We start from the raw sequence: 21750 nt of genomic DNA on the forward strand, positions 1-21750 counted from the left end.
TTTGTGATGAGTTGGATGTGGCACATTCACATTTGGTGATGATGCCCACCCAGTAGGCGGAGTCCAGGCAGTCTCCCTCTGGATCCGTTGTGCTGCCAGGATCGGAATCCTGTAATTGTCGCACACTCTGAATGCACCGTCGTCGGAATTGGGAGCGCTGGCCCCTGACTGGTGGTGCAGACCTGCACAAGGCTGCATAGTGTCCAGGCTTCCCGCAGTTTAAACATCGCCTGCCTCTTGCAGGGCAATGTTTCTTTAAGTGGGAGTGGACGCAGTTCAAGCACATCATGACGTCGGCGTCCTGACGCTCCGCGCGTCGTCGCACATGCGCAATGCGGGTGTCGGCACTTCGTTATCCCGTTCGCATCGCGCATGCGTGGGGCCCCGGGAAAAGCACGGGAAATGGCCGCTTTCCTCAATGCTGAAGCGCTGCATCCGTGAGATGGCCTGAACACACTCTGCCTCGTGGGAGACAAGTTTCTCATTTTCAGCCGATTTGTACTGGGCATAGCGATTTTTGGCGTGCTCATGCACTGTGCATGTTTCAATCGTGACTGGCAGGGTCAGATGCTTGATTTTCAGTAGCTGCTCTCTCAGAGGATCAGAGTGAACTCCAAAAACGATTTGGTCTCTGATCATGGAGTCAGCAATATCACCAAAGTTGCAGGTAAGTGCTAGCAGGCAGAGGTAAGATTCATCTTTACCTTGTAGACGCTGTTGGAACATGTAGCGCTCAAAGATTTCATTGGTGTCTGCTTCAGAGTGACTGTCAAACTTGTCCAGGATGGTCTGAAACTTTGTCTTCATAGATCACAGAGAATCATAGAATCTATGATTCTATGGGCAGACGCACTTGTGTCCAGCTTAAACTGGATGGAGCAGTGGTTGACCTGCATCACCGCACGCCATTCGTCTGCAGAATCCATAGCGAGGATCGATTGAATTTGTGATGAGTTGGATGTGGCACATTCACATTTGGTGATATCATAGAATCATAGAATCTATGATTCTCTAAGATTTCATTGGTGTCTGCTGCAGAGTGACTGTCAAACTTGTCCAGGATGGTCTGAAACTTTGTCTTGTCCTGGCCTTCGGTGAAGTGAAAAGAGTTGAAGAGTTTGATGGCTTGATCACCCGCTGTTGAGAGGAGAAGCGCAATCTTCCTTGCATCAGACTCACCCACGAGGTCTGAAGCTTCGATGTACAGCAGAAACTTTTGGTTGAATGTCCGCCAGTTGGCACTGAGATTGCCTGAGGTCCTGAGTTGGCGAGGAGCCTGAATCTTCGCCATGGTGCAGGGATACAGTCGCTGGTCGTCACGGAACGGATTGAGGTAAACCACCTAGATTAAGCAGTCTCCTGGTAGCATGATGTGTTATGTACTCTGGGATAACACAGGCTGCAACTGGATGCAGCTTTAGCCAAAAGATACTCCAGACCTTGCTGTTAGTTCAATCTGATTTATTGAACCAGTAGCACAGTTAGCACAGTTCTCTATGAGTTCGACTCTCTGCTAACCGAAGTGTGGTTACTCTGTTTGACTGAACCAGACTAGCTCTTAGCCATGTGCTGGAGGTGTGATACTGTCCATACACCCTGACTCACTCTGTAGATGTTCATCAGTGGAAAGAGGTGGAGTGTGAGGGCCTCATGACTTTTATAGTGAGCTACCACCCTGAGTGTCCTGCCTGCTCATTGGTCATGTCCTGTTCTCTGTGTTCATTAGCTGCCTGTCTGTATATCATTAGCTGCATGTCTGCATATCATGACAGGCTGCGCCGTTAGTCCCTGTCCTTAAACTGATCGGTCAATAAGGATTTGTGGTGACTATAAGCTGACCATAAACCAAGCTATCCAGGTCGACTAGTATCCAATCCCCCAAACTGAAGACCTTTACGCCAAGCTGGTGGTGGTGGTGGTGGGGCTTACCTATTCAAAGTTGGACGTTTGTCATGGCATTCCCAAGGTGATGATTTAGCTTGATGACCTGCTAGTCACCAGCATACACCAGAAAATCATATGGTCAGCCTGGAGGAAGTATGAAGGAGGTTTTGTGATGCAGGTGTCCGCCTAAAACTTGAAAAATGTACCTTCCAGGCTTCTGCAGTGATGTACCTAGGATTTTACATTGATGCGACAGGGCTGTATCCTTTAGAAGAAAAGGTCAAAGCCATACGAGATGTCCCTGCACCCAAAAAATGTCAGCGGGTTTAAGTCTTCCTTGGTCTGGTCAATTACTATGAAATGTTTATTTTAAATCTAGCCAGAATATTGGCACAATTACACCAGCTATTAAGGAAGAATAAGCGGTGGCAATGGGGGAGTCTCAAAAAGAAACCTTCTGAGTCACAAAGCAAGCATCACAGTCGTCAAACTTCTTGTTGCATTTTACTCCGAGGAAACCAAACGTGCTGACATGTGAAGCATCCCCTTACGGTATAGGGGCTGCTTTATCCCACAAAATGGGAAAGGATATGGAGCAACCTCTCACCTTTGCCTCAAGGACACATTCTGAAGCAGAATCAAACTACTCCCAGATTGAGAAGGAGGGCTTAGTGGTTATATTTAGTGTGAAGAAATACCACCAGTATGTTTACAGTTGACGGTTCAACAAAGTGACTGACCACAAGCCATTGCTGGACATGTGAAGGGAAGACAAGCCTATACCACCTTGGTGAGGGTGTAACCTTGGGCCTTGCTACTGCTGGCAGCCTACAACTATGCTTTTCAGCACGGCCTTGGACACAAATTGCTAATATGGATGTGTTAAGTCACTTGGCTCCCCACCACCAGCACCCCAGGATGTCATTCTAGTCCCAAACGTCCTAGACACCCTGCCAGTGTCCACAAGCGGCATCCTCAGCTGGACTCAAAGCGACACAATTCGTTCAAAGGATAAATAAATGATACAGTTTGGCTGGCGATACGAGAAGTCTGAACAACTGAGGCTCTACTTCACTCGACAAAGACGAGTTGACATTTGAAGAAGGCGTGCTTCTCTGGGGATCACGGATGGTCGCCCGCCTCAGCTCATGGGCCCCTCTTTCAAGTGTTACACAGTAACCTGGGCAGACAAAGATGAAGTTGTTGGCATGGAGCTACGTCTGGTAGCCAGGATTAGACCTAGCCATTGAAGAGCTCGTACAACAGTACCACCTTGGCAAATGCAGCAATCTTTACTGCCTTCCACCACACTTCACCCTTGGGAAGGGTCAGGTCGCCCAATCACCAGGGTCCACATGGATTATGCAGACCCATTTTTGGGCAAGATGTTTTTGGTGCTAGCAGACACCAACACAAAGTACATATTGGTCTAGGAGATAACAACCACTCCCTCGGCAGCCACAATCGAGGCATTGCACCATGTCTTTGCCATTCATGGGCTTCCCGGGGCAATTGTTTTGGACAACGGCACACCCTTCACCGGTGATGATTGCCAGCATTTTGTAAGAGCAAATGCCATTCGACACATGAGAATAGCCCCCTATTATCCAAAGTCAAAAGGTCTGGCTGAACAGGGAGTTCAAACTTTCAAGAATGACATAAAAAAGCAGTCAGATAAACCACTGGAGGCTGGCTAATGTTTTGCTGTTGTATAACCCAAACCCTCATTTAACCACGTGGTCACACCAGCTAAGATGCTCATGGGCCTTTGGTTGTGAATCTCGTTGGACTTTGTGGTTCTAAATTTGACTGGGAGGGTGGAGGCACGTCAGGCCTGCCACAGGAGTCAGCGTCATCGCAGAAAGAGGACAGGTCGTTCTGCTTGGGACCAGGGGCGGGATTCACTGGCTGTTCACGCCAGCGGGATGGGTTTCCCGGTGACGAGGGGTGGGTGCTGTCACCAGGAAATCCCATTGAGTGGCCCAGGCGGGCCGCCTCCCCGCCGAAAACATGCGGCGGGTGGTTAGTAAATCCTGGCCCTGGTTTTGGTCTGTAATAAAGACAGCTGGTTTGTGATGCAGAACGAGACCAGCAGCGCGGGTTCAATTCCGTACCAGCTTACCTGAACAGGCGCCGGAATGTGGCGAACTAGGGGTTTTTCACAGTATCTTCATACTTGTGACAATAAAAGGTTATTATTATTATCGCAGCAGGTTCGTCATGGTTAGTAGGATGGGTTGTGGCCCAGTCGGGGCTGGTGCCTTATGTGAAGTCCATTAAGAAGCACGTCGACCACTTGAAGAGTCGAGGGGTGATGACCCCTAGGGTCGGCGAGTTCTATGAGTGGTGTGAATACCCCTGTAACTTGTTCCAGCCAAGGGAGCCAGGGGCTCCCACTTCTGTTCAACAACTGTGCCTGTCAAGGGTGGTGGGGCTAGTTCGCCCATTATGGAAGTGCTTCTGCCTGAGGTACCATTGGCGGTGTTCCACCCAATTACCCAAAGGAATGCCAAGTCTGTGGCTGCGCTTTGGAGGTCCGAGAGGACCAGAGGGCTCCAGACCAATTGACGTTTTGATGAACTCTCTTTTCTCGGTTGTCCCTGTTAATAATTATGACTTTTGTATATTTATGGGGAAGTGTAAGAAGGGACTTTTTGTTTTCCTTCTTTTCAATTTAATGGGAGGAGGTTTGATTTTGAATAAACATCCTGCCCTTTTGTTCAAGTTCGATCACTGGGCCCTGTGCTTCTTTCCTCCCACGTCGTGATCTGTTGTCAAGTTTGGAACTCATTGGGCCTACTACATGGTTGATTCATTTTCTAAATGGACAATGGCACTCTTCTCTGACAGGTTTACTTCAAGGAAAAGAAAGGTGAGAAAGAATGGGAAAAATATAGTGGCCTGGAAATTTGTCAGGGTTTCTGTCCTATTTCCCGCTGGTAGAGTGTGAGCCCATCCCTCTGGAAGCCGCCATTAATCTCCACCAAAATCATAGCAGAGGTTAGGGACAGCTGCAACGCAATTTCAGGGCCATTGCATCTAAATCGGAAACATAAATAGAAAATGCTGGAAAATATTGTTTGCTTATATTTCAGATTTCCACCCTCCACAGTATTTTGCCCTTCTAGATTTGCAACCCTGGGATGAAGTTTGCGGACTGCCCACCTGTAGCTGGCGCTGTTTTGGGGGACTCCAGTACATCAACAGTGCTCTGATGAACTGTTTAGATTGGTGGGGGAGGCAAAACCCTGTTTGTGTTGCTCAAAGAATCATATGCCTAGTCGTGGCTTCACAAATACTTTGCTACCCAGAATGGTTTAATTTAAAACTTCCCAGTGAACCTTGACGTCAAGCTGTTTTTACATTGCAAAACCTGAAAGGAAATGGATTGTATTTTAAGGGCCATTAATTCTATCCTCTGGACCCTTGCCCATTGAAAGCTGGCTTAACAGCATTCAAGAGAGGAAATCAGCCCCATCTGTTTAGTTTGAAGCCCAGTTCTCAATGTTTCAACACACTGGTCCGGACACCCAGCATTCTGCCAACTTCAATTAAATCACTCCAGCACAACATTAATTGGACTTGAAGGAAACCTCCAGGCTACAGAAAGCAGATGGCCATTGGATAGTAAAGAGCCAACATACCGAACTGCTCTCTCCTTTAAAGTGTTACTGGCCTTTCGCTGCTTGGCCTCACATGTGAAGTCCAATCCCTTGGGTGAAGTTTCAAAGGGCTGGCAATGTTTGTGAAGCGATACCAGTTAAGAGGGAATCTTGCTCCATTATAATCAGGGTAATGTGAGGGATGTTAAACAGCCTGCAGGCATGTTCTCCGTGACAAAGAGGCAGTGCTCAATGAAGCATGATATTGCACAGAGATGAAGCATGTATGTTGTTTTCAGCCAGGGTTTAGAGAACCCCAAAGTGTATCATGGAGTTCACCTGACCCACAACTTTTAATAGATTGTGGTGTGGGGAAGCACACAGCCCACTCTACAGGTGTGGTACAGCAGAAATGGAAAAGTATTTTTTAAAGCAAAACAATGATTATTCTATGAACTCAAGTTAACCTTTTTAAAACATACAGTGAATATCTTAGCATCCATTAATTCAAATACAACCCCCAAAGAATACAACACTAAGTAATCCTTAAGCTGTCCTTTTAACATCCATAAGACTTTTAAAAAACCTTTTAACAGAAGCACTTCAGGTTAAAGTCACGACTGAGAGCAGTTATTAGATTTAAATCACCAAAGGATCGATTTACAGTTTTTAGATTACAGAGAGAGAGACTAATACCACTTCTGGCTGTGACTGCAGCTATCCAGCTCTGAAAACAAAACTAAAACACACCCTGCAGCAAACAGCCTAAAACAAAAGTAAAAAGCTGACAGACAGCCCAGCTCCAGCCACACACTGACATCACTGATAAACACCCATTTTTTAAAGGTACATTTCTTAAACATCCATTTCTTGAAGGTACTCTCACATGACACCTTTCTCCCCAACAAAAAATAAACCATCAACTTCAAAATGGTTTCATTTTTCACCTTTTCACTATCCTTTAAGACATTGTCATGTGAGACTACCTTTAAGAAATGGGTGTTTATAAATGAGTGTGTATATAAATATCTTTAGTGAGAGTACCTTTAAGAAATGTGTGTTTACTACTGCAGTGATGTCAGTGTGTGTGGAGCTGGGCTGTCTGTCGGCTTTTTACTTTCGTTTTAGGCTGTTTGCTGCAGGGTGTGTTTTTGTTTCGTTTTCAGTGTTGGAGCTGAAGCCAGACAGAGCAGGTGTACTGTTGATCTCTCTGCCATGAAAATGCTATATCTTGATCATTTGGTGAATTCAGAATTATAAATGTTTTCAATAGTGACTTCAACCTGATGTGCTTCTGTTAAAGGTTTTGTTTATTAAGTCGTATGGATGTTAAAAGGAAAGCTGAAAGAATTACTTAGTGTTGCTGTCTTTGGGGGTTGTATTTGAATTAATGGTTGCTAAGATGTTCACTGTATGTTTTAAAAGGTTAACTTGAGATCATAGAATAAACATTGTTTTGCTTCAAAAAATACTTTTCCATTTCTGCTGTACCACACCTGTGAGTGGGCCGTGTGCTCCCCATACCACAATCAATTAAAAGTTGTGGGTCAGGTGAACTCGATTTAAACTTTGGCGTTCTCTAAACCCTGGCCCATGACAAATTGGGGGCTCGAGGGGGATAAAAGTCTATCTATTGGATTGGCTGAGTGAACTTAAAGATAGTGAGGGGTGAGCATATTGTGGGTGCTTTTCAGGTGTGGTATTTTAGTTTAAGTAGGGAGTGTGTTATGAACAATGGCTCTTTCAGAGGCTCAGAAGTTTTTGGGGGTGGAGACGGTCACACGCAGTGCCTTACGGACAGAGACTAAAAGCACACTGTTAGATTTGGCAAACACATTACAGTTAACATTACCTGACAAAATGCGAAAAGATGAGGTAATTATGGCCGTGGCTAAGCATTTAAAGTTGCCTGAGATACAGTTTGACTCATTGGAAATGGCAAAAATTCAATTACAAATTAAACAATATGGAACATGAGAAAGAATTAAAGCAGCTTGAATATGAAACAGAGAGAGAGGAAAAAGAAAGAGAAGAAAGGGAAACAGAAAGAATAGCCCTAGCAGAACAAAGAGAAAGGGAGATACAGATGAGGGAAAAAGATAAAGTGAGAGAGTTTGAACTTCAGTAAATGCCATGAAACACGACAGTCAGTTAAAATTGGCAGGCGTAAAGGGAAACATACAGTTGGATGATAGTGATGAGGATAGTGAGAAAGAGCTTCACAGTCGAAGGCTTGGTGGGGATCTATTTAAATATGTCCAAGCATTGCCAAGGTTTGATGAGAAGGAGGTGGAAGCCTTTTTCATTTCATTTGAGAAGGTAGCGAAACAAATGAAATGGCCACAGGACATATGGGAATTACTGATTCAAACTAAGCTGGGAGGTAGGGCTAGTGAAGTGTTTGCATCACTACCGGAGGAGGTATCTGGGTCGTATGAGGAGGTGAAGAAATCCATCTTCGGTGCATATGAACTAGTGCCTGAAGCCTACAAACAAAGGTTTAGAAATTTAAGGAAAGAATTTGGTCAAATATACATGGAGTTTGAAAGGCTCAAACAGAGTAATTTTGGTAGGTGGATGTGGGCTTTGAAAATACACCAACCGTATGAAGCTGTCAGAGAAATTATGCTTTTGGAAGAGTTTAAAAATTCAATTCCTGATGTAGTGAGAACTCATGTGGAAGGACAGAGGGTTAAAACTGTGGGGTTAGCAGCAGAAATGGCAGATGATTATGAATTAGTTTATAAATCAAAGCTAGGTTTCCAACATCCATTTCAGCCTGTGAGGGACTGTGAGAAACTGGGTACATGAGAAACACTCAAGTGGTAAAGGTAAAGGTGATCTAATGGGAGATACTAATGAGAGTGTACTTCAACTTAAAAAATAAATCCAGGAGGGTGGAAAAGAAATGAAAAGTTTCAAATGTTTTCACTGTCATAAACTAGGCCATGTAAAGTCACAGTGTTGGTGGTTGAAGAAAAGCACTGGGAAGGCTGATGTGGTAAAACAGGATAAGACAGTGGGGTTTGTTAAAGTGGTGAAGGAAAGCCCAAGTGAAGCGAAGGAGGTGCAAAAGATTGTACAGCTTCATCAAGAGGTGACTGATAAGAAAGTACCAGATCACTTGAAAGAATTTACTTGTGTGGGTAAAGTTTACTCATGTGTATCAGGAGGAACAGGTAAAGAAGTCGCAATTTTAAGAGATACGGAGCTAGTCAATCTTTAATGGTAAGAGATGAGGAGTTATGTAGTTTGGAAAGAATGTTGCCAGATCAGGTGGTAATATGTGGAACTCAGGGTGAGAGGAGTAGTGTTCCATTATATAAGGTAAGGTTGGAAAGTCCAGTGAAGAGTGGTGAAGTGGTAGTAGGAGTAATAGAGAAACTATCTTGTCCAGGAATATAGTTTATCTTGGGTAATGATATAGCTGGATCTCAGGTGGGAGTGATGCCTACTGTGGTTGATAAGCCAGTGGAAAATTAGACAACTGAAGTGTTCAAGGACGAATATCCTAGGATTTGTCTGGATTGTGTAGTAACAAGGTCGCAACGTCACAGGTTAAGACAAGAGGAGAAATCAAAGAGTGAAGATGACATTGAAGTGCAATTATCAGAAACGATTTTTGATCAGGTGGTTGAAAAAGAACAAGAACATGTGGAGGATGAGGCGGATATTTTTAGTTCAGGAAAATTGGCAGAGTTACAACAAAAAGATATAGAAATAAAACGGATGTATCAGAAAGCATACACGGAAGAGGAATCTAAGTGCATACCAGAGTGTTATTACCATAAAAGTGATGTCTTGATGAGAAAATTGAGACGTTTACATATGCAGGTGGATGAAAAGTGGGCGGATGAAAAGTGGGCAGAAGTTCATTAAGTAGTATTGCCGGTAGGGTAAAGAAAGGAGGTGTTGCGAGGTGCACATGAGGTACCAGTGGGAGGTCATTTGGGAATAAGGAAAACTCGAGCTGAAATCCAGAAACATTTTTATTGGCCTGGACTACATAAAGATGTAGTTAAATTTTGTCAATCACGTCACACATGTCAAGTGATAGGGAAGCCTCAAACAGTGATAAAACCAGCGCCCTTAATACCTATTCCAGCATTTGAGGAACCTTTTACAAGGGTCCTAATTGATTGTGTAGGACCACTTCCTAAAACAAAAAGTGGAATCAATATCTTTTGACTATAATGGATGTGTCTATTAGGTATCCAGAGGTCATTCCAGTACGTAATATTACAGCTAAAAAGATTGTGGCGGAGTTACTTAAATTCTACCCACAGAAATACAATCGTATTAAGGATCAAATTTTACCTCCAGGTTATTCAAAGAAGTTATGGATAGCTTAGGAATAAAACAATTTAAATCAACTGCATACCATCTAGATTCACAGACAGCTTTAGAAAGTTGGCATCAGACATTAAAGACAATGTTGAGGGCTTATTGTCACAATTATCCAGAGGATTGGAATAAAGGAATTCCATTTGTACTGTTTGCAATTAGGGATGTACCTAATGAGTCAACCAAATTCTGTCCTTTTGAACTAATTTTTGGTCATGAGGTAAGAGGGCCACTTAAATTGATTAAGGGAAAATTGGTGAGTGATAAATGGGAACTTACATTATTGGATTACGCGTCAAATTTTAGGGAACGATTAAATAGAGCAGGTGAATTGGCTAGACAACATTTAAAAGTTGCACAAAATGTGAGGTAGCGGACAAGAAATCCAAAGTTCGTAGTTTTGCCAGTGGGGATAGAGTTTTAGTGTTGTTACCAGTGGTAGGTGAGCCTGTAAAAGCAAAGCTTTGTGGACCGTATCAGATTGAAAGGAAATTCAGTGAGATGAATTATGTGGTAAAAACACCAGATGGAAGGAAGACTCACCGAGTGTGTCATGTGAATATGCTTAAAAGGTACTTTGAAAGGGAAGGAGAGAAAAAGGAGGTTTTAATGATTCTAACTCAAAGTGACGAACCAAATCCAGATGACTGTGAATTTGACATACCTCAAATTAAATTGGGAAATGAGGATGTTCTTAAAAATTGGGATAAATTGTTGAGTTACCTTCCAGAGAAGAAATGGACAGATCTGAAAGAGTTATTAATATCACATGGGCAAGTTAGTGGAGTTAAATTGGGAAGTACTAAAATGGCTATACATGATGTAGATGTGGGAAATGCTATTCCAATCAACCAACATCCATATAGATTTAACCCTTTAAAATTGGCATATGTTAACAAAGAGATTGAGAGTAATCTTAAAAATAGCATAATTGAAGTGGGTTGCAGCCAGTGGAGCTCACCCATAGTGATGGTACCAAAACCAGATGGTACCGAACGGTTGTGTGTGGACTATAGAAAGGTTAATGCAGTTACAAGAACGGACTCTTATCCTATCCCATGTTTGGAGGATTGCATTGAGAAAGTGGGACAATCAGCTTTTATTTCCAAACTGGATTTACTTAAAGGATACTGGCAGGTACCTTTATCCGAAAGGGTGAAAGAGATTTCAGCTTTTGTGACGCCAGACGGTATATACCAATTAAAAGTTATGCATTTGGCATGAAAAACGCCCCAGCCACATTTCAACGGTTAACTAACAAAGTTGTTTCAGGATTACCCAATTGTGCGGTATACATCGACGATCTGGTGATTTTCAGCCAGACATGGAAAGAACTTTTCAAACATTCGATCGACTTCAGGAGGCGGGTTTGGTGGCAAACCTAGCCAAAAGTGAATTTGGAAAAGCCCAAGTCACTTTCTTGGCCATACAATCGGACAGGGTCAAATGGTCACACGGGATGTGAAACCAACAGTTACTGAGGAGTTTCCGATACCCTCAAGACAAAGGGAAATAATGATACAATATAAAACCTTTATTACACATTCTTCCTTTCCTCTGTATCAATCGTGGATTGTCCTAAAAATCCATCTGCTTCACAAATGGCCTTCCGAGAAGGAAATCTGCCATCGTTACCTGGCCTAACGTGCCTATGCCCTTAGATTCACACCAATGTGGTTGACTCCGAACTGTCCTCTGAAATGGCCTAACAAGCAGCTCTGTTCAATGGCAGTTAGCAATGGTTGGCTCAGCCAGCGCCACCCTCTTCCCATGAAATAATTTTTTTTAAATTAAAATCTTCGCCTTGTTGAAAGCAGGACTCATCATATTCACCATAGATAGGGAAAACTTGTTACCATCCGTAGAAAGATTGAGAATAAGGGGGCTCAGATTTGAAGTGATTTGCTAAAGAAGCAAATACAGGCCTTAATTTTCAGGCCGTTCCCGTTAATGGCATCCTCCCACCCCAACGACAGCGAATCACTGCCATAGGATTCTGGGTAGCGGGGGTGCATACAATGGGAAACCGCTGACAGCAGTGAAGATACGTCCACCGGCCAATGGCGGCCCACCTCCGCTACTTTGAAGCGCGTCACGGGGGGGGGGGGGGGGGGGGGGGGGGTGTGAAAAGTGCACCCGCAATATGAGAAAATTGTATTGCACAGCGAGAGGTTAGAGTCTGGAATGCACTGCCATGAAGTGCAGTGGAGGCCGGTTCAATTGAAGCATTCAAAAGCGCATTCAATGGTTATTTGAATTGAAACAAAGTGCAGGGTTACGGGGAAGAGGCAGGGAAATGGCACTAAGTCATAATGCTCATTTGGAGAGAGGGTGCAGACATGATGGGCCAAATGGCCTTTACCCTGCACCGTAACAACTCTGATATTCACTTTCTTGCCTTTCTTGCAGACGCACGGTGGCACAGTGGTTAGCACTGTTGTCTCACAGCGCCAGGGGTCCGGCCTTGGGTAACTGTACGGAGTTTGTATGATCTCCCCGTGTCTGCGTGGATTTCCTCCGGTTTCTTCCCACAGTCCAAGGATATGCAGGTCAAGTGGATTGGCCATGCTAATTTGCCCCTTAGTTAATTTGGTTACGAGGATGGGGGGAGGGGTGGATAAGGGTTGAGTGCTCATTCGAAGGGTCAGTACCGACTTAATAGGCTGATTAGCCTCCTTCTAGCACTGTAGGGATTCTATGAGTCTATGAACTCATTCTTTCCAAGATGTCTAGATTGTGGAACACTTTAATTCTCTCAGCCGAGCCTTTGTCTCTTCAAAGCCGATGTTGGTATCAGCTGACCCCATGTCTTTATTTACCTCCTGTCCTTTGGGCTTGGGCTTTTAAAAAATGTTACCCCCTTGATGGAACCATCAATTCACCAGACACGTGCTTTCAGATATGAACAATGGTTTTAATCTACTTACTACAGAGCCAGCCTGTTACCCGTTGATGAACTCTCGGTGAACTGCAGGCTGACTCTGGACAAGGGTACTTATACAGCAGCACAGGGGGGAGGAGTCGTGGGCGGAGCCATCATGGGCGGAGCCAAGGGTGGAGCCCTGTACAAACTCCTGAGCATTTCCCAGAGCTACTCCCCTAGTGGTCGGATAACGCTACTGCGCTTACAAAGGTATTGGTAAATACAGTGTGAATCACCAAGTTACATTCACCACACCCTTTAGTGTGAAAATGTTGGGATAATATTTGCTGATTTCTCTTTTTCAGTGAAAGCTGATGACCTGCAGACAATAAAGCGTGAGCTCACCCAGATAAAGTATCGTATCGATGGATTGCTGGACAGCCTGGATAGGATGGAGAAACAGCGCAAAGTTCAACCAGGTAAGGAAGAGGATGTACAAGGAGAGGCACAAAAATCCTCCTTCCCCCATGCTGCTCTGAGCTTCTGCACCAGTGGTGGATAACCTGCAGCCGGCGGGGGTGGGGTGGGGGGAGGCATATGTGGGCCTGTGCGGCATTGTGGCCACGAGACATTTTGTTGCCCCTTGCCCACACGCAGAGATGCCAGATTCCACTGATTTCCGTCCGTGTAATATTTTTCCTACTGGTATGACTGAAGTGATTCGCACGTAAACCAAGGGCAAGTGAAGTGAGGTGCGAGCTGATTGCTCACAGCATTGACTGTGAGAGCAGTGGGCTCCCACAGAATCCAATCAAAATGTAAATATTCTGTTTGTTTTCACCATTCGGATGTTGATAGTTCTCATAATATATGAATGTTTAAGCATTTTCTACAACTCGTTATGAAATGTTGTGGATCAGACCCCAACAGTTGCTCGGGTACAAAAATCTCAATATTTTACTTTTATTTTGGAAGACTATGATACTTCACTCCAGGAGTAAAAATGGGGATTCCTATATCTCAACAAATCTTTTTGCTAAGACAGTCTTAAAATATCTTTAACATCGTATAAGAAAATAGCATATAAGTACCTCTTAAACACTGCCAATCAATAAAGTGACACAATAACCCTTAACTACTATCTTTACTTTGATTCAAACAACGGAACCATCTCAGATCCAAATCAGTTAGCACTCAGGAATGGCTGCTTTACAGAGAGGTCTTGATATTCCACTTTGAGAAAGAGGGATATTTTGCCTGCTTTAAAGAAAGACCTGATCCTGTCAGAACCATGCAGAAAATCTGGCTTTATTTCTTCAGAAGCTGCTTCTGAGCTTGGTTCAGCTCACCTTCCAGCCACACAACGAAAACTCTGAACTTCGTGGAAAGAAACTGCTAGTCTATCTATAGACAGATCTTCAACTGAACTATAGTGGGAGCAGAATCTTGACTGTTCTAGCTCCTCCTATTAGTTACATCATCTTACCAAGCTGAAACACAATGGGCGCAATTCTCTGCTCTCACGAAAATTCGGAGAATAGCGGGCGGCGTAAATTTTTACGGACACGCTGGTCCGACGCTATTCCCCCCCCCCCCCCCACCCCCCACGCCCGCCTCCCGACACAAATCGCTGCCCGCCGTTTTTTTACGGCGAGCAGCGATTCTCTCCTGGCCGATGGGCCGATTTCCAAGGCCTTTACGGCCATTTTTACAAGCGTAAAACACACCTGCTCTGGCCGTTCGTAAAAACGGCCGTAAAGTCCCGTTCTCGGGAACCATGGCACCGATTGGCACGGCCGTGCCAAGGGTGCCATGGGCCCGCGATCGGTGCCCACCGATCGCGGGCAGCGGGTACTTACCCCGCGCATTCTTTCTCCCTCCGCCGCCCCGATGGATCCATCCGCGGGGCTTCTGCGGGCATAACGGCCCGCGCATGCGAGGGTTTCACGCACAAGCGCGATGATGTCATCCGCGCATACGCGGGTTGGAGTCGTCCAATCCGCGCATGCGCGGCTGACGTCATCTGACGCGTCAGCTGTCGCTAACTCTGGCTAGCGGGCATAACGAAATATGTTAAGCCCGCGATGCCGGAGTTCATGGCCGCGCGATACTAGCCCCGACCGGGGAGCTGAATCGGTTCCTGGTCGGGGGGGGCAGAGGCTGGCGTCAAACGCGCCCGTTTTTGACGCCAGCTTCCCGAGTTTTCATGACTCGGGAGAATCGCGCCCAACGGGTGGGATTCTCCCGAATCCCCCGATGGCCCACGCCGGCATTAAAAAATGGCGCAAACTACTCCGGCGTAGGGACAACCAGAAGTTGCTGAATCCTCTGCACTTCCGGACGGTTGGCACCGCGCCAGTGGGCGCCGAAGGGCTAGCATGAGTTAGCGCATGCGCAGAACCGTCGGCGTGGTTCCGTGCATGTGCAGACCGGCCAGTGTATTCTGGCGCATGCGCTGGGGGCTGTCTTCTCTGCGCCGGCCATGGCAGAGCCCTACAGAGGCCGGCGTAGAAGGAAGGAGTGCCCCCACGGCACAGGCCCGCCCGCAGATTGGTGGGTCCTGATCACAGGCCAGGCCACCGTGGTGGCACCTGGGGCCGTTCCCAAGGCGTCCACCCCCCAAGGACCACACGGTAGCATTGTGGATAGCACAATTGCTTCACAGCTCCAGGGTCCCAGGTTCGATTCCGGCTTGGGTCACCGTATGTGCGGAGTCTGCACATCCTCCCTGTGTGTGCGTGGGTTTCCTCCGGGTGCTCCGGTTTCCTCCCACAGTCCAAAGATGTGCAGGTTAGGTGGATTGTCCATGATAAATTGCCCTTAGTGTTGGGTGGGCTTACTGGGTTATGGGGATGGGGTGGAGGTGTTGACCTTGGGTAGGGTGCTCTTTGCAAAAGCCGGTGCAGACTCGATGGGCCGAATGGCCTCCTTCTGCACTGTAAATTCTATGATTCGACCGCATCAGCCGGCCTACCAGCCAGGTCCCGCCATGTGGGACTATGTCCATTTCATGCCGGCGGATCTGGCCAGAAACTGCCGACCGTTCGGCCCATCAGGGCCCGGAGAATTGCCGGGGGGGCCCTGACGAGTGTGGCGTGATCCCCGCCCCTGCCTGAAAACCGGCGCCGGAGACTGGCAGCCGGCGTCAGAGCAGCGGGGCGGTATTCCCGCCACCCCCCGGGGATTCTCCGACCCAGCGGGGGCTCGGAGCATCCCGCCCAATGTCTCCAACTATCCACTCCACAGGGAACCCGCTGAATCCAAACAAAAATCCATCAGCCCATGCTTTTACAGTGCTTTAATTGCACATCTGTCTCCCAAAATGCCTTGCTGTCTTGCAAGCCAGGACTTTTAAAAGCACCACTGCAACAGTCATACATACACTAACCCAGGCTTTTTACCCTTACTGCATCAAATATATATAATACATCTGAAAAACTTGCATTAATCACAATTAAATATATTCAATTTTAATCATGGGTCATGATTAGCGAGCAAATCTGATTTAAATCTTGCAGCTCACTGAGATGAAGGAGAGCCACTCATGTGGGCTACTCACTAGCCTAAGTTGCTCAACTGCATTGTTGGAATAGAGTTGTTGTGAATGCCATACTCAACAGAATATTAGTGCTGGGTAAAGGTATGCTGACTTCAGGCCTTGCATGTCATTGTCCAGCAGTCCCAGCCCAAGTACAGTTAGATTAGATAGAAAGCGTAGCTTCTGTTACTCTATCCAACACCGTGCCCAGTCCTAACCTTAGTCCTTCGTTGACAAAGCTGCCATGAAGAATTTTATTTGTTCCATTTTTGCATGGAATGTGGGCAGCACTGGCGAGGCCATCATTTATTGCCCACACTTAATTACCCTCAGGAAGGTGATGGTGAGCTGCTTTCCTGAACTGTTGCAGTCCATGTAGGTACACCCACAGTGCTGTTAGGGAGGGAGTTCCAGGATTTCGACCCAGCAACAGTGAAGGAACGGCACCTTTTCCAAGTCATTAAGGTGCTTGGTTTGGGTGGTGGGTGGGGGGGGGGGGGGGGGGTGCGCAGCTGCAGATGGTGATGTTCCTATGTGTCTACTGTTCTTGTCCTTCTAGTTGGTAGAGATCATGGGTTTGCAAGGTCCTGTCAAAAGAGCATTGGTAAGTTATTACAGTGCACCTTGTTGATGGTACACGCTGCTGCTACTGTATGTCAGTGGTGGAGGGAGTGAAAGTGGTAAATTAGGTGCCAATCAAGCGGGCTGCTTCGTCCTGGATGGTGTCGAGCTTCTTGAGTGCTGTTGGAGCTGTGCTCATCCAGGCAAATGAAGAATATTACGTCTCACTCCTGACTTGTGCCTTGTAGCTGGTGAAGGGAGTCAGGAGATGAGTTACTCGCCGCAGGATTCCCAGCCTCTGACTTGCCTTTGTAGCCACTGCATTTATATGGCTGGTCCAGTTCAGTTTCTGCCATATCCTGGTTATCCATAATAATTTAATCCAATTCATTCCCCCGAAGATTCATCCGTTCTTTGACCTTCTTTCTGCTATTATTGTTTTTGGAGCTCCCTTGTTGCCTTCACTGACCTGTGTCTCTGTGACCCTTACAGATATTCCTAATGCTTCCTTTCAGTTGCCTTTAATACGAATCCCGATCTTCTCCACTATTTGTTTCTTACACCTTTTAAAGTAATTTCCATTTTTATGCTGCTTCTAACCTTCCTGTTAGATCATCACATTCTAAATGTAGCACCACACTCTTAAACAGAATATATTTGATTTATTTGACCTGAGCATTATGTTTTCATTCCTTTTGCCTTTAGTTCTATTTTTCATTATGGTGTCCTCATCAATAATTTCTCAAGGTTCCAAAACCTATTTATTTTTGCCCCTTAACATTGACGCCAATATCAAATCTAACCATGAGATGTTTGTAAGGTTTCAGATTCTGGGCAGAATTTTCATGACTACAGTACATGTGGCTTTCTGAACACCAAATCCATCACAATTGTGTCTCAGCTGCTGGGCAGAATTTTCCCAAAATGTGTCAGTGTCAGGCCCTGACTGAAAATTGGCGTGTATCTCTCCAGAAAACTGGCATGTATCTCTCCAGAAACACAGCCCAGTTTCCAGGCTACATTTTACGACAATTGATGCATAGAATGTCTGGGGAGGTGTGGTTTACGTCATCACTCTGGTGGGATGGGGCCTGATGGATCCTGAAAGACCGGCTCTACACAGATCGTGGAGCCTTGTTCAGAGGCCGCCCTGATTTGTGCTAAGCATTTACTTCCCCTGACCCCCACCCCATCATGGACACAGATGCTTCCCCCTCCCCCCACGGTCACCTGGGCAATCCTCCACCACGGCAGTATAGTGGGCACTCTCCCCCCTTCACAGCCATCGCTCTCCCCATTCACAGCCATCGCCTGCTCCCTTCACAGGCATCGCCCTCCCCCTTCATAGCCATTGCCCTCCCCCTTCACAGTCATCGCCCTCCCCCTTCACAGTCATCGCCCTCTACCTTCACAGTCGTCGCCCTCCCCCTTCACAGGCATCGTCCTCCCCCTTCACAGTCATCGCCCTCCCCCTTCACAGTCATCGCCCTCCCCCTTCACAGTCATCGCCCTCCCCCTTCACAGTCATCGCCCTCCCCCTTCACAGCCATCGCCCTCCCCCTTCACAGTCATCGCCCTCCCCCTTCACAGTCATCGCCCTCCCCCTTCACAGTCATCGCCCTCCCCCTTCACAGTCATCGCCCTCCCCCTTCACAGGCATTGTCCTCCTCCTTCATAGCCATCGCCCTCCCCCTTGACATTCATCGCTCTCTACCTTCACAGGCATCGTCCTCCCCCTTCATAGCCACCGCCCTCCCCCTTCACAGCCATCACCCTCCACCTTTATGGGCATCGCCCCAATCACTGGTATTACGCCTTTACAGGCATCACACCCCACCCCCCCCCCTTACAGCTATTGTCCCCCACTTCTACAGTTCCACTGGCATCGGCCCACCCCATCACATTCATTGCTCCCCCCCACTTCCCAGGCATCAACCCTCCCCCCTCGACTGCTTCCCATTATTATATAGCCTTTGGCAAGATATGAATATTCACATGGCTGTGAAACCCCACAATTAGATGGAAATTTCTGACTCTCGCGGGATTTTGCGCCCAATTCGCCGATTCCATTCACGGCAAAGGCAGGTGTAAATTCCCTTCCTGCTGTACAAGGAAACCATTCTTGAAGTTCTTTGTGAATTTATTTATATTTCACCTTTCTTTTTGAGTTGTCCCTGATTTGTCCATTCACCTGTGGGACGTTGAGATTCCCACCTTCCGACAGGTGATCGTGACATTACTTCCATTTCCCACCCCAGCTCCATCGTGTGCCTCTTTGTGGAGATTCTACGGTTGCCCAGGACCAAAAACTCCTGACCGAGGTCCGTCCTATTTTTCATTCCACCTGTCATGTGAGAGTACCTTTAAGAATTGGATGTTTAGGAAATGTACCTTTAAGAAATTAAGCTGATCATAGTACTGAAGTGATGTCACGGGGGGGAGCTGAGCTCACTTCTGCTTTTGGGAGTTTTAGTTTCAGTTTGAAGAAAGCGTGAGTGTGGCTGTGAGCTGCATTGCTGGTGATCTCTGCCACGAAGGACTATCTCTTAATCCTTTGGTGAAATCGGAAGTGTAAAAAGGTCTCAGTATTGAATATAAATCTAATATGCTTCTGTTTGAAGGATTTGTTCAGTCTTTTGGATATGTAAAGGAACAGTTTGCAGGATTGGGTAGTATTGTATTATTTCCGGGGTTATCTTTGAAGTAAGGGGTGTTAAGAGATCCCATGTTTATTTAAAAGGTTAATTTGAGTTCTTGGAATAAACATTGTTTTGTTTTAAAAACCATGTGTCCATAATTGTAATACTACACCTGGGGAACAAGCCATGTGCTTCAAAAGCAACAATCCATTAAAGGTGGGGGTTGGTTGAACTCCATGATACATTTTGGGGTTCTGAAACACCTCTTTCATAACACACCCATGACCATTGCTGTAGCGGGAGTGACTGGAAAGTCTACCCGTGGGCCAATTTGGGAACTATTCTGAGAACGCCCAAACTAATTTCTCATAACATCCCTTCAGCAATGAGAAGAGGCTTTCATCTCTTTAGTTTGAGTTTAAACTTTTGCACAAACTATCTCTGTAACTGTAATTCACATATAATTGAAGGTAATGCCAGTGAATGCTAGTAACATGTTTAATTCTACCACTTCCACAAACTCCCATTATGTACAAGTTCAGCGGCAGGGTAGCACAGTGATTAGCACTGTTGCTTCACAGCTTCAGGATTCAATTCCCGGCTTGGGTCACTGTCTGTGCGGAGTCTGCACGTTCTCCCCGTGTCTACGTGGGTTTCCTCCGGGTGCTCAGGTTTCCTCCAACAAGTCCCAAAAGACACGCTTGTAAGGTGAATTGGGCATTCTGAATTCTCCCACAGTGTACCCGAACAGGCGCCGGGATGTGGCAACTAGGGGATTTTCACATTAACTTCATTGCGGTGTTAACGTAAGCCTCCTTGTGGCACTAATTAGATTATTATTATTGGGGCGGCATGTGGCGCAGTGGTTAGCACTGGGACTGCGGCGCTGAGGACCTGGGTTCGAATCCCGGCCCTGGGTCACTGTCCGTTTGGAGTTTGCACGTTCTCCCTGTGTCTGCGTGGGTTTCACCCCACAACCCAAAGGTGTGCAGGTTAGGTGGATTGGCCACGCTAAATTGCCCCTTAATTGGAAATAAAATAATTGGGTACGCTAAATTTTTTTTTTAAATTATTATTATTAATCTTCCAATTGTAACCCTTGACTCCAATTATTTATTTATTTATTGTTTCTTCCACTGAGGAGAGCAACTGAGAAGTGGATTATGCCTTTTCAAAAGGCAAAGTACCACTGTATTTATGTCAGCAAGCTAATTATTTTTTTACCATTTGCAATGTGTTATCGGTATCATTCTGATTCCAGGCTATTGTGCTTTAATGTTACAGCAGTGTACTTGTATCTGTTCTTAATTCCTCAGCTCAAATTGCTTCCCATACAACCAGCGCCAGGTGCATATTTCCGGTTTTTATGGAACTCAAAAAACAAAATCTCTTCACAGACAAATCCCAGGTTGCGAAGACAGATATTGCAATTCTACTGCTAGTTGTTTTCACAGTTGAAGAGGACACGGTGCAAAAGATTTCACGCCCCCGGCATGACACTTGCCGGGAGATACAGCAGCACTGAAAGCTGTTGTATCAAGTACATGGTGATAGTGCTGTTCATTTATAGCTGCATTGGAAATACTGCCCTTTGGGATTCCCAGTTGTTTGGTGTAATTTCTCATTGATCAGAAGCATGCCGTGATCGCAATGAATTTGTGAATCTTCGATTGTGAGCATTATCTACATGGGCAGGAACCTATTGACAGCTCATAGCCACAGCAGGACCATTTAATCTACCCCAATCATAAACAATTTGCTTGCTTTCTATTCCACCATTGGCTACTGTTGTGTTGCCAACAGTTGTGCAGTCCAAGTGTGCTGGGATAGGGGTCTCCATTCTCTGGGACAGGGGTCTCATTGCTCTGGGATAGATGTCTCCATACTCTGGGATAGTGATCCCATTGCCCAGGATAGGGGTGTCATTGCTTGTGGTTAGGATCTCTTTGCTTTGGATTGTTGTTTCCATGCTCTGGGATAGAAATCTCCATGCTCTGGGATAGGGGTCTCTGTGTTCTGGGATAGGGGGCTCTGTGCTCTGGGATCGGATTCTGGACAGAATTGATCAGGAAAAACTGTAAAGCTGTCCAGAACGAGATGGCACAGATTTAAATTAATTGGTGAAGAATCAAAGGTGCCATGAGCCAAAGCTTTTTAAGCCAGCGTGTGGTTAAAGTCTGTAATTCACTGCCTGGTTGTGTGCTGCTGGCAGATTCAATCGTGAATTTCTTTTTTTTTTAAATTTAGAGTACCCAATTCATTTTTCCTAATTAAGGGGCAATTTAGCGTGGCCAATCCACCTAGCTTGCACATCTTTGT

General features: G+C 45.9%; 1 protein-coding gene across 8 annotated transcripts in view; it reads left to right on the forward strand.

Annotated features, from left to right (window-relative positions):
• LOC119971491 (RNA-binding Raly-like protein) overlaps window positions 1–21750 on the forward strand; it is a 1731169-nt gene that overhangs the window by 1658372 nt on the left and 51047 nt on the right. For all 8 annotated transcript variants that reach the window (XR_005461849.1, XR_005461852.1, XR_005461853.1 and 5 more), the window contains exon 8: window positions 13059–13172. Coding sequence is in view for 1 of the 8 variants with exons in the window: in XM_038807076.1 (XP_038663004.1) it covers window positions 13059–13172 (114 nt within the window). In the remaining 7 variants the exon portion in view is untranslated. The remainder of the gene's footprint in view (window positions 1–13058; window positions 13173–21750) is intronic.

This window comes from Scyliorhinus canicula, chromosome 9, assembly GCF_902713615.1.
Source record: "Scyliorhinus canicula chromosome 9, sScyCan1.1, whole genome shotgun sequence".
Lineage (NCBI taxonomy): Eukaryota > Metazoa > Chordata > Chondrichthyes > Carcharhiniformes > Scyliorhinidae > Scyliorhinus > Scyliorhinus canicula.